Raw genomic sequence first — 16,777 nt, forward strand, 5'->3', positions numbered from 1 at the left:
AACTCCACTAACCTGATTGTCTCGGTCTTAATTTAACGGAACAGTGGTGGAGAAAGTACACAATAGTCATACTTGAGTAAAAGTAAATATACCTTAATAGAAAATTACTCAAAAAACTTAAAGTAACACAGTAAAACACTACTTGAGTCAAAATAAGTAGTTGGTTTTCAATATACTTAAGTATCAAAAGTAAAAGGAAATGCAATACATCATTTCAAATTCCTTATATGAAACCAGACAGCATGATTTAAAATACTTTACAGTTAGCTAGGGACACACTCCAACACTCAGACATCATTTACAAACAAAGCATTTTTCTTTAGTGAGTCCTCAGATCAGAGGCACTAAGGATCACGTGTCCTCTTGATAAATGACTGAATCTGACATTTTCCTGTCCTGCTAAGCATTCGAAATGTAGCAAGTACTTTTGGGTGTCAGGAAAATGTTTGGGTGTAAAAAGTACTTATTTTCTTTTGGAATGTAGTAGAGTAAATGTTGTCAAAAATATAAACGCGGCATGTAAAGTGTTGGTCCCATGTTTCATGAGCTGAAATAAAAGGTCTCTGAATTTTTCCATAAGCATAAAAAGCTTATTTCTCTCCAATTTTGTGCACAAATTTGTTTACATCCCTGTTAGTAAGAATTTCTCCTTTACCAAGATATTCCATCCACCTGACAGGTGTGGCAGATCAAGAAACTGATTAAATAGCATGATCATTACACAGGTGCACCTTGTGCTAGGGACAATAAAAGGACACTAAAATCTGCAGTTTTGTCACACAACACAAAGTCACAGCGGTCTCAAGTTGAGGGAGCGTGCAATTGGCTGGCTAATTGCAGGAATGTCCACCAGAGCTGTTTTTATGTATTTAACAAGGCAAGTCAGTTAAGAACAAATTCTTATTTACAATGACGGCCTACTCCGGCCAAACCCTAATGACGCTGGGACAATCGCCCTATGGGACTCCGAATCACAACCGGTTGTGATACAGCCTGGAATCAAACCAGGGTCCGTAGTGACAGCTATAGCACGGAGATGCAGTGCCTTAGACCGCTGCGCCACTCTGGAGCCCCGTTGCCAGATAATTTAATGTTAATTTCTCTACCAGAAGCCATCTCCAACATTGTTTGAGAATTTGGCAGTAACTCCAACCAGCCACACAACCGCAGACTACGTGTAACCATGCCAGCCAAGAACCTACACATCTGGCTTCTACAGCTGCGGGATCGTCCAAACTCATTCTGATTGGCTAGGCCTGGCTCCCAAGTGGGTGGACCCATGCGCTCCCAGGCCCACCCATGGCTGCGCCCCTACCATCATGTGAAATCCATAGACTAGGGCCTAATGAATGTATTTCAATTGACTGATTTCCTTATATGAACTCAGTAAAATCTTTGAAATGGTTGCATTAATTTTTGTTCAGTAAAGCAGATACCCAAAAAAAAATACTTAAGCATTTTTACACCACTGGAAAGAAAAACCAGCAGACACTAGGCCCTCAATGGAATAAGTTTGAGTCCTGATCTACACTGAAGTGGATTTAACAGGTGACATTAATAAGGGATCATAGCATTCACCTGGATTCATCTGACCAGTCGGTCATGGAAAGAGCAGGAGTGCTTAATGTTTGGTATACTCAGATGTCACAATGTGGCATATGAATCATAGCCTTACTTGTCAACTAGGTATTACTTAATACTCATGCTGCATTACTTTTAGAAAATGTCTACCATAACAGCTACACCTAACTTCTCCTTGATACTGAAAGCAGAGTTTACTGAAAATATCAAGTTGATTTTATTACAACCATTTTATTTATCGCATCTAGGAAACATGGAAAAATAACAAAACCTCCCCCCACATGTTTAGTAAAAGGTGGCACAGACTTTATTACTCAGACTTGCAGCAGATACTATACCCCACAGACAGGTAGATTAACAGGGGTGACATGCCACTCATATGGAAAGAAAGGCTGCATTCCCATCCCAAACTGACTGGTGTCTACAAAGATCCCATCTAAAATGTTAAAAAACGCTTACAAACCGACATAAAAAAAAACAGGCTTTAGCCAGTCTAAAGGGATCCAAATGTCAATGATTATGTATTAAAGGAATTATATCAAGTCCCTCCCCGTTAACCAGCTGAAATCATGTAGAAAACTTAAAATTAACAATACTTTATTTTAGCCCTATCAGTCTCCCAACAAAATGAAACAATCCTAGCACTCTTATTCATCCTGACACAATTACTGTACATTTTTATACAGCCCCTTATCTTTCAGCGGGGGGAAAAAATTAAGCAAAAATAAACTAAAATGTCTTTTTTTTTTTTATCATAAAATGTTTCTTACAAAACAAGATTACATTCTGCATGCTGTACTGACTGGGAGAGGTAGGGGAGGCCAAGAGTGAACACAGACAGGTTAGTTTACTCCAAGTACAGAACAGCAAAATAATCGATAAAGAAAAACCCAAAAAAACAAGCAAGGCAAAAAAAAAAACAAAAAAAAAAAAAAAAAAAAAAAAAACTGGGATACACTCATCCGACAGCTTTGAGAGAATTTCCAAACTTCTTATTAAAAAGGTGTTAGATGACAGGGTGGGGGGCACACAACTACCCAAAGCAGAGGAATGTTGGCTCTGAATAGAGGGAGCGAACGGGCATGGCAGATTGGCTCCTCTTCCCTCTTTAGAAGAACCGACCAGAGTACTGCTTCACACTGCAACAAAACACAGTGGACAAGTGAATAAAGGGACCCCAGAAGTCATTTCTATAACTACTTTAAATTCAATTTCATTTGTTAGTCATGAACGACTCATTTCCTTCCTTGATTACCACGGATAGGGGACAGGGATGAATAGGTTTCCACTATACTGCTTTCAGCGGAGACGAGGAAAGGGTGCTAGCACGTGCCTGTTCTGCAGTAGATACTGGGCGTTCTGGATCTGGTCCTGTGTTCCATTGATGGTGATGATGCGGTCCTCGGAGCCCTCTAATGGCTCATCGATCTTGATGGACGCTCCCGACTCATGACGGATCTGCTTGATCCGCTGTCCGCCCTTCCCAATGATGGAGCCGGCCAGCTACGACAAGTGGGAAGCCAGGGTTACTTCTCCCCAACAATGTGATCGGCACAATGACAACCAGGTAAAGGGGGCACAGTTTGGGGGGGGGGGGGGGGTATCAATCACATATGAATAAAGGCTGATGTGGGAACTTTTTGATCAATTGGGAATAATCTCATCTCGGTCCTTCTCATGAATATATTACAGGGATGTCTGTGTCGATCTGTGGTAAAGGTTGTTATTACGCTTGGGACTGTGCAGATTAAACCTTTACTCACATCCTTGGGGATGGTAACTTGTGTCGTGATGACGGGACCCCCGATGTCACTGTATGACCCTCGGCCACCTGGAGAGAGACTCAGAATTTATCCTTGTGTGGAAAGTCTCAAAACAACACGAAAACAACTACAGAAGCAACAAAATGAGACATTGATACAAATGTGATTCATTTGCACTCACCAGACTGAAAGGGCTCCCAGGAGGAAGTGTTGTCTTTGAAAATATGAAGGGAGGAAAAGGAAGGATAACAATACATCACACCGTGGCTGACAGACCACATAGACAGACCAACAAAGAACAGAGGGGAGAGCTGGTGGTGCTTACTAGACAGAAAGAACTATACTCTGACCAAAGACACATTCAAACAAGAGTGTAGACAACCATGACCAGAAGAAACTTAGAGAAGACTCACCACCGTATCCACCACTCTGTATTCAGTAGAACATAGGGAGAGAAAGACAAATTGAGAAACTTATTACAAGACTGAAACATTCATTAAGTAAAATTCTGCTTTAAACGTGTTTGATATTGAGCTCTATAATTTGTGCATATGAATTATTTTCCACTATGCATGTTATTGGTACGGCCCGACCAACCCCGTCAGCGAATCGGAATGGTTTCACCTGAAGTTCATTTGTTAGTTTGGCGGCTCCAGATTACGTATTCAGCTGCTCCTTGGTAACCAAGGAGACAACTGTTGCCAGGCTACAAGAGGCCTAACCAGTGTGTTCGCTTGGTGAAGAGCAGCGCCAGTGTCCAAACCACCATGATTTCACTAGGGCAGGATAATAATCCCAATCCATTTACACACGTACGAGTGCATTTGGAAATTATTCAGACCCCTTTTTCAACATTTTGTTATGTTACAGCCTTACCATAAAATGTATTAAATTACTTTTCTTCCTCAATCTACACACTACCCCACAACGAAAAAGCAAAAACAGGTTTAGAAATTGTTGCAAATGTATAAAAAAGTGTAAAAAACAGAAATACCTTATTTACATAAGTATTCAGATCCTTTGCTATGAGACTCAATTGAGCTCAGGTGCATCCTGTCTCGATCATCCTTGAGATGTTTCTACAACTTGGAGTCCACCTGTAGTAAATTCAATTGATTGGACATGATTTGGAAAAACACACCTGTCTAGATAAGGTGCATCTGCATGTCAGAGCAAAAACCAAGCAATGAGGTCGAAGGATTGTGCCGAGGCAGACTCTTCCTAGAGCTGGCCTCCGGCCAAACTGAGCATTCGGGAGAGAAGAGCCTTGGTCAGGGAGGTGAACAAGAACCCGATGGTCACAGAGCTCTAGAGTTCCTCTGTGGAGATGGGATAACATTCCAATGAGGACAACCATCTCTGCAGCACTCCACCAATCAGGCCTTTATGGTAGTGGCCAGACAGAAGCCACTCCTCAGTAAAAGGCACATGACAGCCTGCATACAGTTTGCCAAAAGGCACCTAAAATACTCTCAGACCATGAGAAACAAGATTCTCTGGTTTGATGAAAACAAGATTAAACTCTTTAGCCTGAATGCCAAGCGTCACTTCTGGAGGAAATCAGGCACTGTTCATTCCCTGGCCAAAACCATCCCTACGGTGAAGCATGGATGGCAGCATCATGCTCTGGGGATGTTTTTCAGCGGCAGGGAATGGGAGACTTGCCAGGATTGAGGAAAAGATGAACGAAGCAAAGTACAGAGATCCTTGATTAAAACCTGCTCCTGTGAGCTCAGGACATCAGACTGGGGCGAAGGTTCACCTTCCAACAGGACAACGACCCTAGGCACACAGCCAAGACAACGCAGGAGTGGCTTCGGGACAAGTCTCTGAATGTCCTTGAGTGGCCCAGTCAGAGCCCGGACTTTAACCCGATAGAACATCTCTGGAGAGCCCTGAAAATAGCTGTGCAGCGACGCTCACCATCCAACCTGACAGAGCTTGAGAGGATCTGCAGATAAGAATGTGAGAAACTACCCAAATACAGATGTCACAAGCTTGTAGCATCATACCCAAGAAGACTTGAGGCTGTAATCCCAGCTTCAACAAAGTTCCCGAGTAAAGCGTTTGAATACTTATGTAAATGTGTTTTTTCCCCCATAAATGCACAAACATTTATAAAAACCTTTGATTGCATTGTCATTATGAGGTAGTGTGTGTAGATTGATGGGGGGGGACTAATTAATCAATTTTAGAATAAGGCTGTAACATAAAATGTGGAAGAAGTCAAAGGGGCTGAAAAGGTTCCGAATGCACTGTAACTAAAACCATTAAAATGCGTGTTCGACTTGCCTACTATTAAAACAACAGGCAACAGACTGAAGCTCTGTCACTCATCCATGCTAAACCCTCATCTAAAACACTTAAAATGCCCAGGTCACTCACCATGCTGTCGTAGCGGTCTCCTGGTCTTCCTCTCCTGTCGCTGCTTAGATAAGAAGGGAGGGAGGGTGTTGGGGTTAACATGACAAGAGAGGGATCAGTTCACCACCTCTGATGGACTGAAAGCAGCCCCCAAACCAATGGGCTGACAAGTCTGTACTACAAAAGAGTGATACCAGTCCTCCTGAAAGTGTGAAGAGCTAAGTTGTTTTTAAAATCTGTTGATAAGAAGACACTGACATTGTGTTCTTATAGTCATCTACTCATGGGATGAGCGGTCATGTTAACAAAATAACTACCGTGTCATGGGTAGAACCGTATTGACGGTCATTAAATCAACAGAAAAGGATTAAACACAACATTTGACAGAGATAGTAATCGCCACATCTGAGTGAGCCATTCTCCAATTGACTAACTCGATTTGGAGAGGTGAAGGAGTTCCACCCTAACCAATCTGCAGGTGCTGCCTTTGTTTTACACAAATGACTTACTTTGGTCTGTCGTCCATGTTGCCGTGATAGCTCTGATGAGAGAACCGGTCGCCTCTGCAACCACACGACAGGGTCAACATGACTCAGTGGAAATGTGTCAGAAAAGATTCCTTTAAAGGATTAGTCCAACAAAATAGGTTCATGTTCATTCTAGTTCTATGTACTCAGGCACAGCGAAGGCACATGGTTATAAACGCCACTGAGTGACTGATAAGGGGATAAGAGGTAGCCATAAACAACAATTGAAAGGAAGTCAAGTTCCTTACCCTCCTCTTGGGGGTGGTGGTAGGGGGAGGGGCAGGTTTCGAGCCCGGCTCCCTCCACGCCCTCTGGTAGGCAGGGGAGGGGGCGGTCCCCGGAGAGGGCTCAAGTCATCATAGTCCCGCCTGGAGGAGGGCATGGGTCGGCCGCCGCGGCCGGGGGGCATGCGCTCAAAGCCACCCCGGCCCCGTACGGGGAACCCCCCCATAGGCCGCCGGCCTCGCTCCTCGAACATCATGGTGAAGCCGCCGTAGTCGTATGTCTCGTCGTAGAAGTTGGGGTCGTAAGGCTGGGCGCGCCCTTTGATAGGAGCCTGAAGATAGAGAATAGAGAATACTATGAGACCATTGTTGAGATGCTACATATAACTGCCAAAATAAAGGAAATGAGGGCAACAAAGTATATTGAAAGCAGGTGCTTCCACACAGGTGTAGTTCCTGAGTTAAATGAACATACCATCATGCTTAGGGTCATGTATAAAAATGTCCAGTTGCCCATTATTTTGGCTACCATGGCTAGAATAGATCTCAGTGAGTTTGAAAGAAGGGTCTCAAAGGAGCATATGGGTTTAAAGGGTGTGTGTGTTGTCAGTCACCAGATTTCAAATCAATTCAACACTTATGGGAGATTCTGGAGCGGCACCTGAGAGAGTTTTCCACCACCAAATGATGTAATTTCTCGTGGTGTTTCCTTTATTTTGCCAGTTACCTATATAAATTAGTTTTGCTCTGGAACGACTACAATACAAGTAGTCTGGAACGACTACTCTCCTTCACTGCAGCCGAGGTGAGTAAGACATTTAAACGTGTTAACCCTCGCAAGGCTGCAGGCCCAGATGGCATCCCCAGCCGCGCCCTCAGAGCATGCGCAGACCAGCTGGCCGGTGTGTTTACGGACATATTCAATCAATCCCTATACCAGTCTGCTGTTCCCACATGCTTCAAGAGGGCCACCATTGTTCCTGTTCCCAAGAAAGCTAAGGTAACTGAGCTAAATGACTACCGCCCCGTAGCACTCACATCCGTCATCATGAAGTGCTTTGAGAGACTAGTCAAGGACCATATCACCTCCACCCTACCTGACACCCTAGACCCACTCCAATTTGCTTACCGCCCAAATAGGTCCACAGACGATGCAATCTCAACCACACTGCACAATGCCCTAACCCATCTGGACAAGAGGAATACCTATGTGAGAATGCTGTTCATCGACTACAGCTCGGCATTCAACACCATAGTACCCTCCAAGCTCGTCATCAAGCTCGAGACCCTGGGTCTCGACCCCGCCCTGTGCAACTGGGTACTGGACTTCCTGACGGGCCGCCCCCAGGTGGTGAGGGTAGGCAACAACATCTCCTCCCCGCTGATCCTCAACACTGGGGCCCCACAAGGTTGCGTTCTGAGCCCTCTCCTGTACTCCCTGTTCACCCACGACTGCGTGGCCACGCACGCCTCCAACTCAATCATCAAGTTTGCGGACGACACAACAGTGGTAGGCTTGATTACCAACAACGATGAGACGGCCTACAGGGAGGAGGTGAGGGCCCTCGGAGTGTGGTGTCAGGAAAACAACCTCACACTCAACGTCAACAAAACTAAGGAGATGATTGTGGACTTCAGGAAACAGCAGAGGGAACACCCCCCTATCCACATCGATGGAACAGTAGTGGAGAGGGTAGCAAGTTTTAAGTTCCTCGGCATACACATCACAGACAAACTGAATTGGTCCACTCACACAGACAGCATCGTGAAGAAGGCGCAGCAGCGCCTCTTCAACCTCAGGAGGCTGAAGAAATTTGGCTTGTCACCAAAAGCACTCACAAACTTCTACAGATGCACAATCGAGAGCATCCTGGCGGGCTGTATCACCGCCTGGTATGGCAACTGCACCGCCCTCAACCGTAAGGCTCTCCAGAGGGTAGTGAGGTCTGCACAACGCATCACCGGGGGCAAACTACCTGCCCTCCAGGACACCTACACCACCCGATGTCACAGGAAGGCCATAAAGATCATCAAGGACATCAACCACCCGAGCCACTGCCTGTTCTCCCCGCTATCATCCAGAAGGCGAGGTCAGTACAGGTGCATCAAAGCTGGGACCGAGAGACTGAAAAACAGCTTCTATCTCAAGGCCATCAGACTGTTAAACAGCCACCACTAACACTGAGTGGCTGCTGCCAACACACTGACACTGACTCAACTCCAGCCACTTTAATAATGGGAATTGATGGGAAATGATGTAAATATATCACTAGCCACTTTAAACAATGCTACCTTATATAAATGTTACTTACCCTACATTATTCATCTCATACGCATACGTATATACTGTACTCTTTATCATCGACGGTATCCTTATGTAATACATGTATCACTAGCCACTTTATACTATACTATGCCACTTTGTTTACATACTCATCTCATTTGTACATACTGTACCCGATACCATCTACTGTATCTTGCCTATGCTGCTCTGTACCATCACTCATTCATATATCCTTATGTACATATTCTTTATCCCCTTACACTGTGTACAAGACAGTAGTTTTGGAATTGTTAGTTAGATTACTTGTTATTACTGCATTGTCGGAACTAGAAGCACAAGCATTTCGCTACACTCGCATTAACATCTGCTAACCATGTGTATGTGACAAATAAAATTTGATTTGATTTGATTTGATTTGATGTCAACAACTGTTGTAAATGGAATATATAAAAACAAACAAAAAGCATCTGCTGTTATTATACAAGTACAATTCTAGTTTGACTGACTCATTGAGTTTCCATGTTTAGACACTGGTGATGGTGGTGAAGTGTGTTGCGGTCACTGGCTCAGAACTGAACTCACAAGAGCTGACACAATTACCGTATAATCCTTTTACCGACAATTATAGAAGACATAAAGTAGGGGGTTTAAAAATCAAATAAATTGTGGAACGAACAGTTGACTAAACACTGGGCGGCCAGGCATTTGTGCAGTCGCGTCAGTTTCCACGGTAACAAGGACCCTTTACAACACAATGAAACTTTGTAGCTCCTTGCTGAAACAAGCAATGTGTTGTAGAAAATGAGTCTTTGGTTGCTTGATGAGTTGGCAATTTGAATCAGCTGTGTAGTGCTAGGGCAAACACCAAAACATGCACACAGGGGGGTCACCAGGTCAGCGTTTGGGAAACCCTGGCCCAGGCAACAGCCCTCTGTCTGCAGAAGCACAGCACATGCAGTCAGGAAAAGAGGAGAACATGTGTGTGCTAAAATTTATCTGCACGCTATTAAAACTACTTTATAGTCATTTAGCTGACCAATAAGTCATCCAAAATTCCATGACCGTCACAGACCTAACTCTCACCCACCTCAGATACCAACTCCAGGATAACTTTGATGCAATCGACAACACGGTCTGGCTTTCCTCCAACCAGAACCACTCGGTCAGTGGAGTGAGGACAGCACTCCTGGAATAGCTTGATGGTAGTCTGGGTGTTCTGGTGGAGACATGAAGCCCAGCATGAAATAGACCCATAACACAACAGGAAGACGCAGCACAATGCCATATGTTCAAAATGGGTTTGACCAGTCTTCAGCTGTGAGCATTAAATGAGATCGTCAATACATTCCCCATAACCATTTGTGGACAAGTGGGCAACAAAGAAAACCTGTTAGGGCAGATCAAGCACATGCAATCTATGCACTTCAGCTAATTCTTGTAAATGAGTATGGACTGAGTCAAGTCAGCATTTGAAATGAGTGGGATCCCATCTTACCTCTCTTAACTCCTTTATTTTGGTACCCTTCACCCCAATGATGCCTCCGGCCAGACTCTGATGGATCAGCAAACGGAGCTCGCAGTCAAAATCAATCCCGTTATAATGCTGGTACTAGGAAAAAACAGGTACAGATCAGTCAGGTGAAAGAAAGCCTTTAGCTCTTGACTTTGAGGATTAGGACAAAGATAAACCTATACGTGTATATCTCTGGTGGCCGCGGGGCACTCACCTCTTCCAGAGTAGGGATAATCTTCAGCAGAATCTCTCCGATAGTCTCAATATCTGCACTCACACTCAGGATCCTGGTAAGGAATTACATGTGGCCAAAGGCAACAAGGCAAAACAGAGGGAGGACAAAAAGCAAAAAATAAAGAAAAACTTACTTCCAGACTAACATGAATATGAAGCAGAGCTAAAAAAATAACGTTTAAAAACAAAAAGAAAACGAAGACTTTCCCAACACTGGACTGAAATGTGAGCAACTTGATGTGCGCTCATTTATCTCACATCCAACAAGAGAGTGAGGCTTTAGGATTACAACATGAAGCACAAGGCTGACCACTGTCTGTAGGGGGGGGGGGGGGGCTCTGTCTGGAGGGGGCTCTGTCTGGAGGGAGGGGGGGGGGGGGGGGTCTTTTTAACCATCACCACCAGCACTTGAGGGGGAAGAAAGAAAAAAGTTAATAAAAAAACCTGCCATCACAATCGTGCCACCGGCACACATTCTCAGTGACAGGGAGTCGGAAGGTAGAAGAGAAACAAAATAAAGAAAGCAGGGGGGATGTGAGTGGTAACCATTAGGTGGTGGACAGGATAGAGGGTGGAATGAAAGGTTCGGCAGGCAGTCTGGACTGATGGGGGGGGACAGAGAGGGGAGAAACCTAACGGAGGATAGAGAAACCCAACGGAGAGATGTAGCACAAGGGGGGAAAAAAAGAGAACAGTGATGAGTTAGAGTGGGCGGAGCTTGAGCACTCAGATCATGAACAGTGATGTTGAGAACAGTGGGGTGGGGGAGGGGCAGGGAGTAGCAAGGTGGGCCACAAGGACAGAGTGGGAAAGATCATTGGCTTTCCACAAATCACAATTAAAAATACCACAGAAAGCTAACAGCAGCCAACAGCTGGGCTCCTCCCATTTAATATGATCTACTGAAAGTGGGTTCATTGATTTCATTTCTAGTGACAAAAAGGTCCAAATTAAATGGAAATACTTGAATGTGGGGGAAGAAGGGTAGAGGGGGGGAGAAGACAGAACAATTCAAATGGAACAATACACGTCTCTTGATAAAGGGAGAGGGAGGGGGGGGGTTCTATATGTAGAAAATGTTCAAATGAAACAGAAGGCAGGCTATCAAAGACATGTGTTTTTCTCTGTTCTAATCAGGCAGTGAGGCAATAACTGGTGGGACATACCGCTCTGGGCCACTGCTGTCAGGGACAGATACACTGGCATTGTACTGCATTGGCCGTGGAGGTTGGCATTGGGCAAGGGCATTCAATCACAAGATGTCAAGTAAGGTGCCCGTTTAGGGAGGGGCACGTTTGTGGGCGGGCGGCGGGGCGGGGCAGGGCCAACCGGGGTGTCAGGTGGGCGGGCGTTCAGGGGCGAAGGTTGGGCCAACGTCAAGGTGGGCAACGCAGGAGGGGCATGTCGATCCAGTACATGGGCAACGGAGGAAGGTGGCCAAAAATAACAAAGTAAAGGAGAGGGAAGAGGGGGAGAAGGAATACATTTTAATTGAATACACGCTATACTCCACTATATAGCTTCCAAAAAAAACTAAACTAAACTAAAAAAAGATGGTGAGTGCACAAGAAAAAGGGCAGCTGGACTAAGCCAGCTCTTCCAAAGACACTTAGCTAAATGGACTGCATAGATACTACAGAAGCTGTAATATACTATAGGTCCGCTCAGGCTTTGAGACACCTGTTTAAAGGGGTTTTTATGGCATCGCCACAGTCCGGTATTGCTTCAGGGATGTAAGGGGCATTAGAAATCACGTTCAGAGACTAGTAGAGGATAGTTCCCTTTTATTGGAAACACAAGAAAAATGCCCACACCCACACTCTTCCCCAATCTGATCCAATCAAGCCAAACCATGTCTGTTCACATGAGCCAACCTATAGATGTGTGTCATTTGGGAAAGAGAATCTGACTACTGTACAAAAACATCGCAAATATCCCTCCAAGTGTTCACAGACATGCAACATTTGACCAATTCCACAGTAACAGAATGATGCAGACTGCAATTTTTCATTTTAAAATGTAAACCAACAAAAAAAATACAATTAATGCAACAAAAAAACATAACTCGACCATCCATTTGCAAATGCAAAATTCGGTAACAGAATGATGGCACAAACCTTCCTTCTGTTAAACTTTGCAGCTGCACTGTTCAAGTAAATGTGTTTTTTGTTAAATGTTCAGTGGAAATTTTTGAAAGTAGTCCATGTGCATAGAGTTCTATGGTTTGTTTAACTTTCCAAATCATTGGTTTGTGTTTGACATACATTTTAAAGTAAAACATCTAAGTCTCTGCATCATTCTGTTAATGTGGAATTGATCCAATCAAGTCAAACAATATATTCAGATAACAGAATGATTGGCTATAGATGGGAGATGAGATATAGATAGATGTGCGTGTGTATATATAAGAGGGACACTATTTAGTACAGGGGTTACATTTCTTTAATAGGACACATAAGGGTTGTCATTAGAATGGGGTAATTGGATACCATAATGTCTATGAAAATGTCAGGTTTATAAGGACAAAAATATAGCTTTACAGCAAATCCCCCAGCGGAGGAAAGAATTTGACAATGCCAACTGTACTCACGTCTGTGCGTAAGGCTTTTATATTCTTGCCACCCTTTCCGATAACAGCTCCAGCATTCTGAGGAGAAACAAGTGTTTCCTTAGGAACAGAGTAATGGGTCTGAGAGTCCGCTGAATGATATGAAACTTGGAAGATGGGATGTGATTAGCAAAACTCAGAACACCAGAAAAAACACCTACCTATCCAGGAAGACGGAGATACCATTGCGTATTTTACACAGTAAACAAACAAAAATCTAGGGAATTCCTGATTTAAAAGCAATAGGGCTACAATCCCATTTCTGTTGCAAGGCTTACTTTGCTCTGCAGCAGTACCCGCAACTCCACCATCTCATCAGTGTTGCGAGAGCGCTTGAAGGACTGCTCCTCCTCCATGTCCTCGGCAGGGCGTTTTCCTGGAGGGAGAAACCTGGAAAGTTAGCCTAATGCTATGTTCTTCCCAATACGGGTTCCAGCCAAAAGCCAGGCGACAGCATCCACCCAGCCCTTACCAGTCCACTTCCTGGATTAAAATTAGGTGGAACTGCTCCAGAAATAGCAGTGACCTGGACAAGAGAAACACATGGCCATCTGACATGCACACATGGTGCCAGCATGTAGCTATACCAGTAGTCCAGGGATTTACATTAAAGTCTGAAAAGTACCTGCCCATCAGGCAGGTCAGCAGTAATTTTTGGTTGCCCTTCACTTGCCCAAAAATTGTAATTAGCTATTTACACCCAGAAGTGCAATATATTGCAGGCCTTTCACCTACACATAGGGGAGGAACCAGAAAAATTAGTAATTGAATTATTAGTATTTTGGTTGTTATTCGAAATAAATAACATATCAAAGCAGGCTTAACTTGCCATAAATTGTCTGTATTTTACATAAATAACGGGGAGGAACCAGAACGATCAGTTTTAGGCTACTGGAATTCTTTAAAAAGGTTTGATTGTTTGGTTCACTTGCCCAAGGAAAATCAAAGCATCCCTTAATGTCAATCCCTGTAGTCCCTTCTGACTGATAACAGCTATTAGAGAAAGGCAGTGTTATATTTCTAGTCTAATCAAGGCAAATGCATGACTTACACACAGCTTTGATGCGGCACTGCCAAAGTAGCCTACAATAGCTTTACCGTTAGTGTCAGTGTTGCTGAAAGTGGTCTCTTCTTCCTGCTGCTCGATTTCTGTCTCCATTGTCTTGCACCAGCGGTGAAATGAGAACAGGCTCCTCACTGTGGATCTGCTGTGTGAAGGCAACAATGTAAAATTAGGCTATGCCTTTTGAGGACACTGAGGCTGCGTCAGACAAGACCGAGGGAAACTCACCTCACGATAAAAGCCTCACCAATCCAATCTTGTCACTAATCAAACCTGTTGCCACCTTGCCCCTATTTACAATTTTAATTCCTATTAATTCTTGGCCACAGGATACACAAAAGTGTTCTCTACTATAATACAATGGAATGTATCCCAAATCACTGCCCTTGATATGAGTGGTTACCACTTGACATATCATGATAACTGGGCTAAAATGAAAAAAGTACCCCCCCCCCCCCCCCAAATTGTAGGAGGTAGTTTGAGTCATTGTGAACCGCTAGCTAGGTAGTTATGTGGGTGTAGTATTCTCTGCCTCAAATATTATGAAAACCTATTTCTGGATGCCTGCAAGCCAATGAGTTACATTAACAAAGAACTGGATGATGACATTAGCTAGATACTTAGCTAACGTTCGTTGACTACTGACGCAGATGTTACTACTAGCAGCTGTTAACTAGGGAACTAGACAACATGCTAATGTTATACATGGAAACACGAAGTAATCTAGCCAAATTAACGTTTGCTATATAGAGGAGCTAGATTTCCGGTGTTGCTACATTGAAGGCTTAATTAGTTAACGTTACTTGCTTCTGCACACACACATATAGATTAACGTTAGCTAACGGCTAGATTACTTTTTTTTTAGTCAGCTAAATTGGTTTAACGTTAGTTGTCTGACTAACGTTAACCAGCAGTCTTAACCTGTATTAACTAACGCGAAACGATAGCCAGGTAACGTTAGTTATTATCACATTAGCTAACAACCTGGCTGCGTTAGTTAGCCACCAGCAGCTAACGTTAACTAGATGACTAACTACTCATCTGTACAAGTAGCTAACATACATACGCTGTAGATTACAGTGTAACGTTAGTGTATGTAAACGGCCTAGTGTCGTTTAACAATTGGCTGAATAAGTTAACTTGCAGCACATAGAGTCCAAATAATTGTAATACTTAACTAATGTTAGCTGACGTTCTCAAAAGGGCAAAACAAATATGGTATCTAGCTAGCTAGATAGCTAGCTAAATTAGCTAGGCTAGATTGCTAACGTTAGCTACATAGCTATCTACCGTTCGTTAGCGTAGCTAATATTAGCGATAGAGTTCACGAGGCTTATCCCCAACAGAGCCTAAAATTAATTTAATTCTCATTGACCGATTACAATGCAAATGAACTAACAAACAACCTCTTTATAATTTAACTTTAACCACAAACCTAAAAAATTTAAACAAAATATTGAACAAACCTCCAGCCAAACCGCGTTCTCCACAGCAATTTCTTGTCCTGAAATTGTCAGCAACTAAAACCTTCCGAATACAGTGAAACAGCAAAATAGGGAGTCAGTCTACTTTCTTCTTTCACTGATTGGAGAGAGCAGGTTCGAGATTGGGTATGTCAGTTGTCTCTCAAAGTCAACACGTCTTCAAAGAAATGTAAGAGGTCGACAAATTAGCGACGCCAGGCACGAACCTTTGATTTACCAATCATGCAGAGCTATGTGGGAGTCGTTATAGCAACTGGGCGGGACTTACAAGTCCCGAGCCCCAGAGACGGTGCCTATCAGTACCTACCACTCAGTGGCGACCCTTCATTCAGGACGAGTGAGGCTCCACATTTTTAGCAACAAAAAAAACAACCAAACAATTATTATTTTTTTAATGTAATTAGGGGGGCTTGCCTGTTTTACATGTTATTTTGGCATTAATAGTGTCACAAATCAGTTTGCAAACAATGTAAAAAAAAAAAAAAAAAGAAGAATATATAATTCGGTTAATAAAGCTGCATACACACATGGTCTCTTTTTTGTTTTCTTGCATAAAGCAGCTCCACAATGCAGGTGTTTCAGCCTAGCTCAGTGCTTTCTGTGGTGGTGGGGCGAACCAGCAGAAAATAGGAGCATTGCGCCATGATTGGCTCAGTGTTCCATCACTCATGGGGACAGTACCTCACCGTCAAGTTTAAGTCCTTAGTAAGGGTAGACATCCAAAATTTCTGCCCTTTGGATCCTGCCATAGAATTATATTACAAGTGCTTTTCCAATAAGGTTCAAGGTCACTGGCCACAGATAAAATGACGTCAAATCACGTTATATGTACAGTAGATTGGTCTGATCATGTCAAAATCTTACTTTCAAAGAAAGCTAGCAGTCATCATCATGAATCTAGTCAACAATCTACTGGCAAATCCTTTCTAATCCTTATCATATGAAGAGAAATAATGAAGAGAAATTATAGATAAAACGTATCGGTGCTCATCGGCCATTGGACAAAGATTACACAACAAGGTGGAAATCGCAAACTCAACAATGAGTGGTTTGGAAGAAATCAGTGACAAACTGCAAGCATTGCAAAGCAACCACGAACGTCAGCCTGCTATTCAATGGAGTGGCTGTGTGT

At 43.5% G+C, this 16,777-nt stretch overlaps 1 protein-coding gene across 10 annotated transcripts; it reads right to left on the bottom strand.

Moving 5' to 3' along the window:
• Positions 1-1,638: 1,638 nt before the first annotated feature.
• Positions 1,639-15,715, bottom strand: LOC139422784 (heterogeneous nuclear ribonucleoprotein K-like). Of its 10 annotated transcripts, none has more exons than XM_071174129.1 (16): positions 15,628-15,715; positions 14,197-14,306; positions 13,377-13,474; positions 13,081-13,137; positions 11,657-11,700; positions 10,471-10,543; positions 10,239-10,346; positions 9,831-9,959; positions 6,484-6,791; positions 6,218-6,271; positions 5,730-5,772; positions 3,758-3,773; positions 3,526-3,558; positions 3,345-3,412; positions 2,837-3,084; positions 1,639-2,720 (listed from the first exon to the last, which is right to left on the bottom strand). In XM_071174129.1, exons 2-15 carry the CDS (start codon positions 14,255-14,257, stop codon positions 2,881-2,883), a joined length of 1,296 nt encoding a protein of 431 aa, XP_071030230.1. In that variant the 5' UTR covers positions 14,258-14,306; positions 15,628-15,715; the 3' UTR covers positions 1,639-2,720; positions 2,837-2,880. The 10 variants fall into 10 exon arrangements, with proteins under 10 accessions (XP_071030230.1, XP_071030235.1, XP_071030233.1 ...); XM_071174128.1 differs by having other exon boundaries at positions 1,641-2,720; positions 5,730-5,769; positions 10,239-10,352; XM_071174126.1 differs by having other exon boundaries at positions 1,641-2,720; positions 10,239-10,352.
• Positions 15,716-16,777: the final 1,062 nt, after the last annotated feature.

Source organism: Oncorhynchus clarkii, chromosome 12 (assembly GCF_045791955.1).
Source record: "Oncorhynchus clarkii lewisi isolate Uvic-CL-2024 chromosome 12, UVic_Ocla_1.0, whole genome shotgun sequence".
Classification (NCBI taxonomy): domain Eukaryota; kingdom Metazoa; phylum Chordata; class Actinopteri; order Salmoniformes; family Salmonidae; genus Oncorhynchus; species Oncorhynchus clarkii.

Bases quoted from the DNA above. Each gene is read 5' to 3' on its own strand.
- LOC139422784 (XM_071174126.1), bottom strand. From the start codon at position 14,257: ATGGAGACAGAAATCGAGCAGCAGGAAGAAGAGACCACTTTCAGCAAC. The intron at 13,475-14,196 runs GTAAAGCTATTG...TTCTCCCTCCAG, and splicing joins CAGCAACACTGACACTAACG to GAAAACGCCCTGCCGAGGAC. The intron at 6,792-9,830 runs GTGGGTGAGAGT...CTCTATCTTCAG, and splicing joins TCCTGGAGTTGGTATCTGAG to GCTCCTATCAAAGGGCGCGC.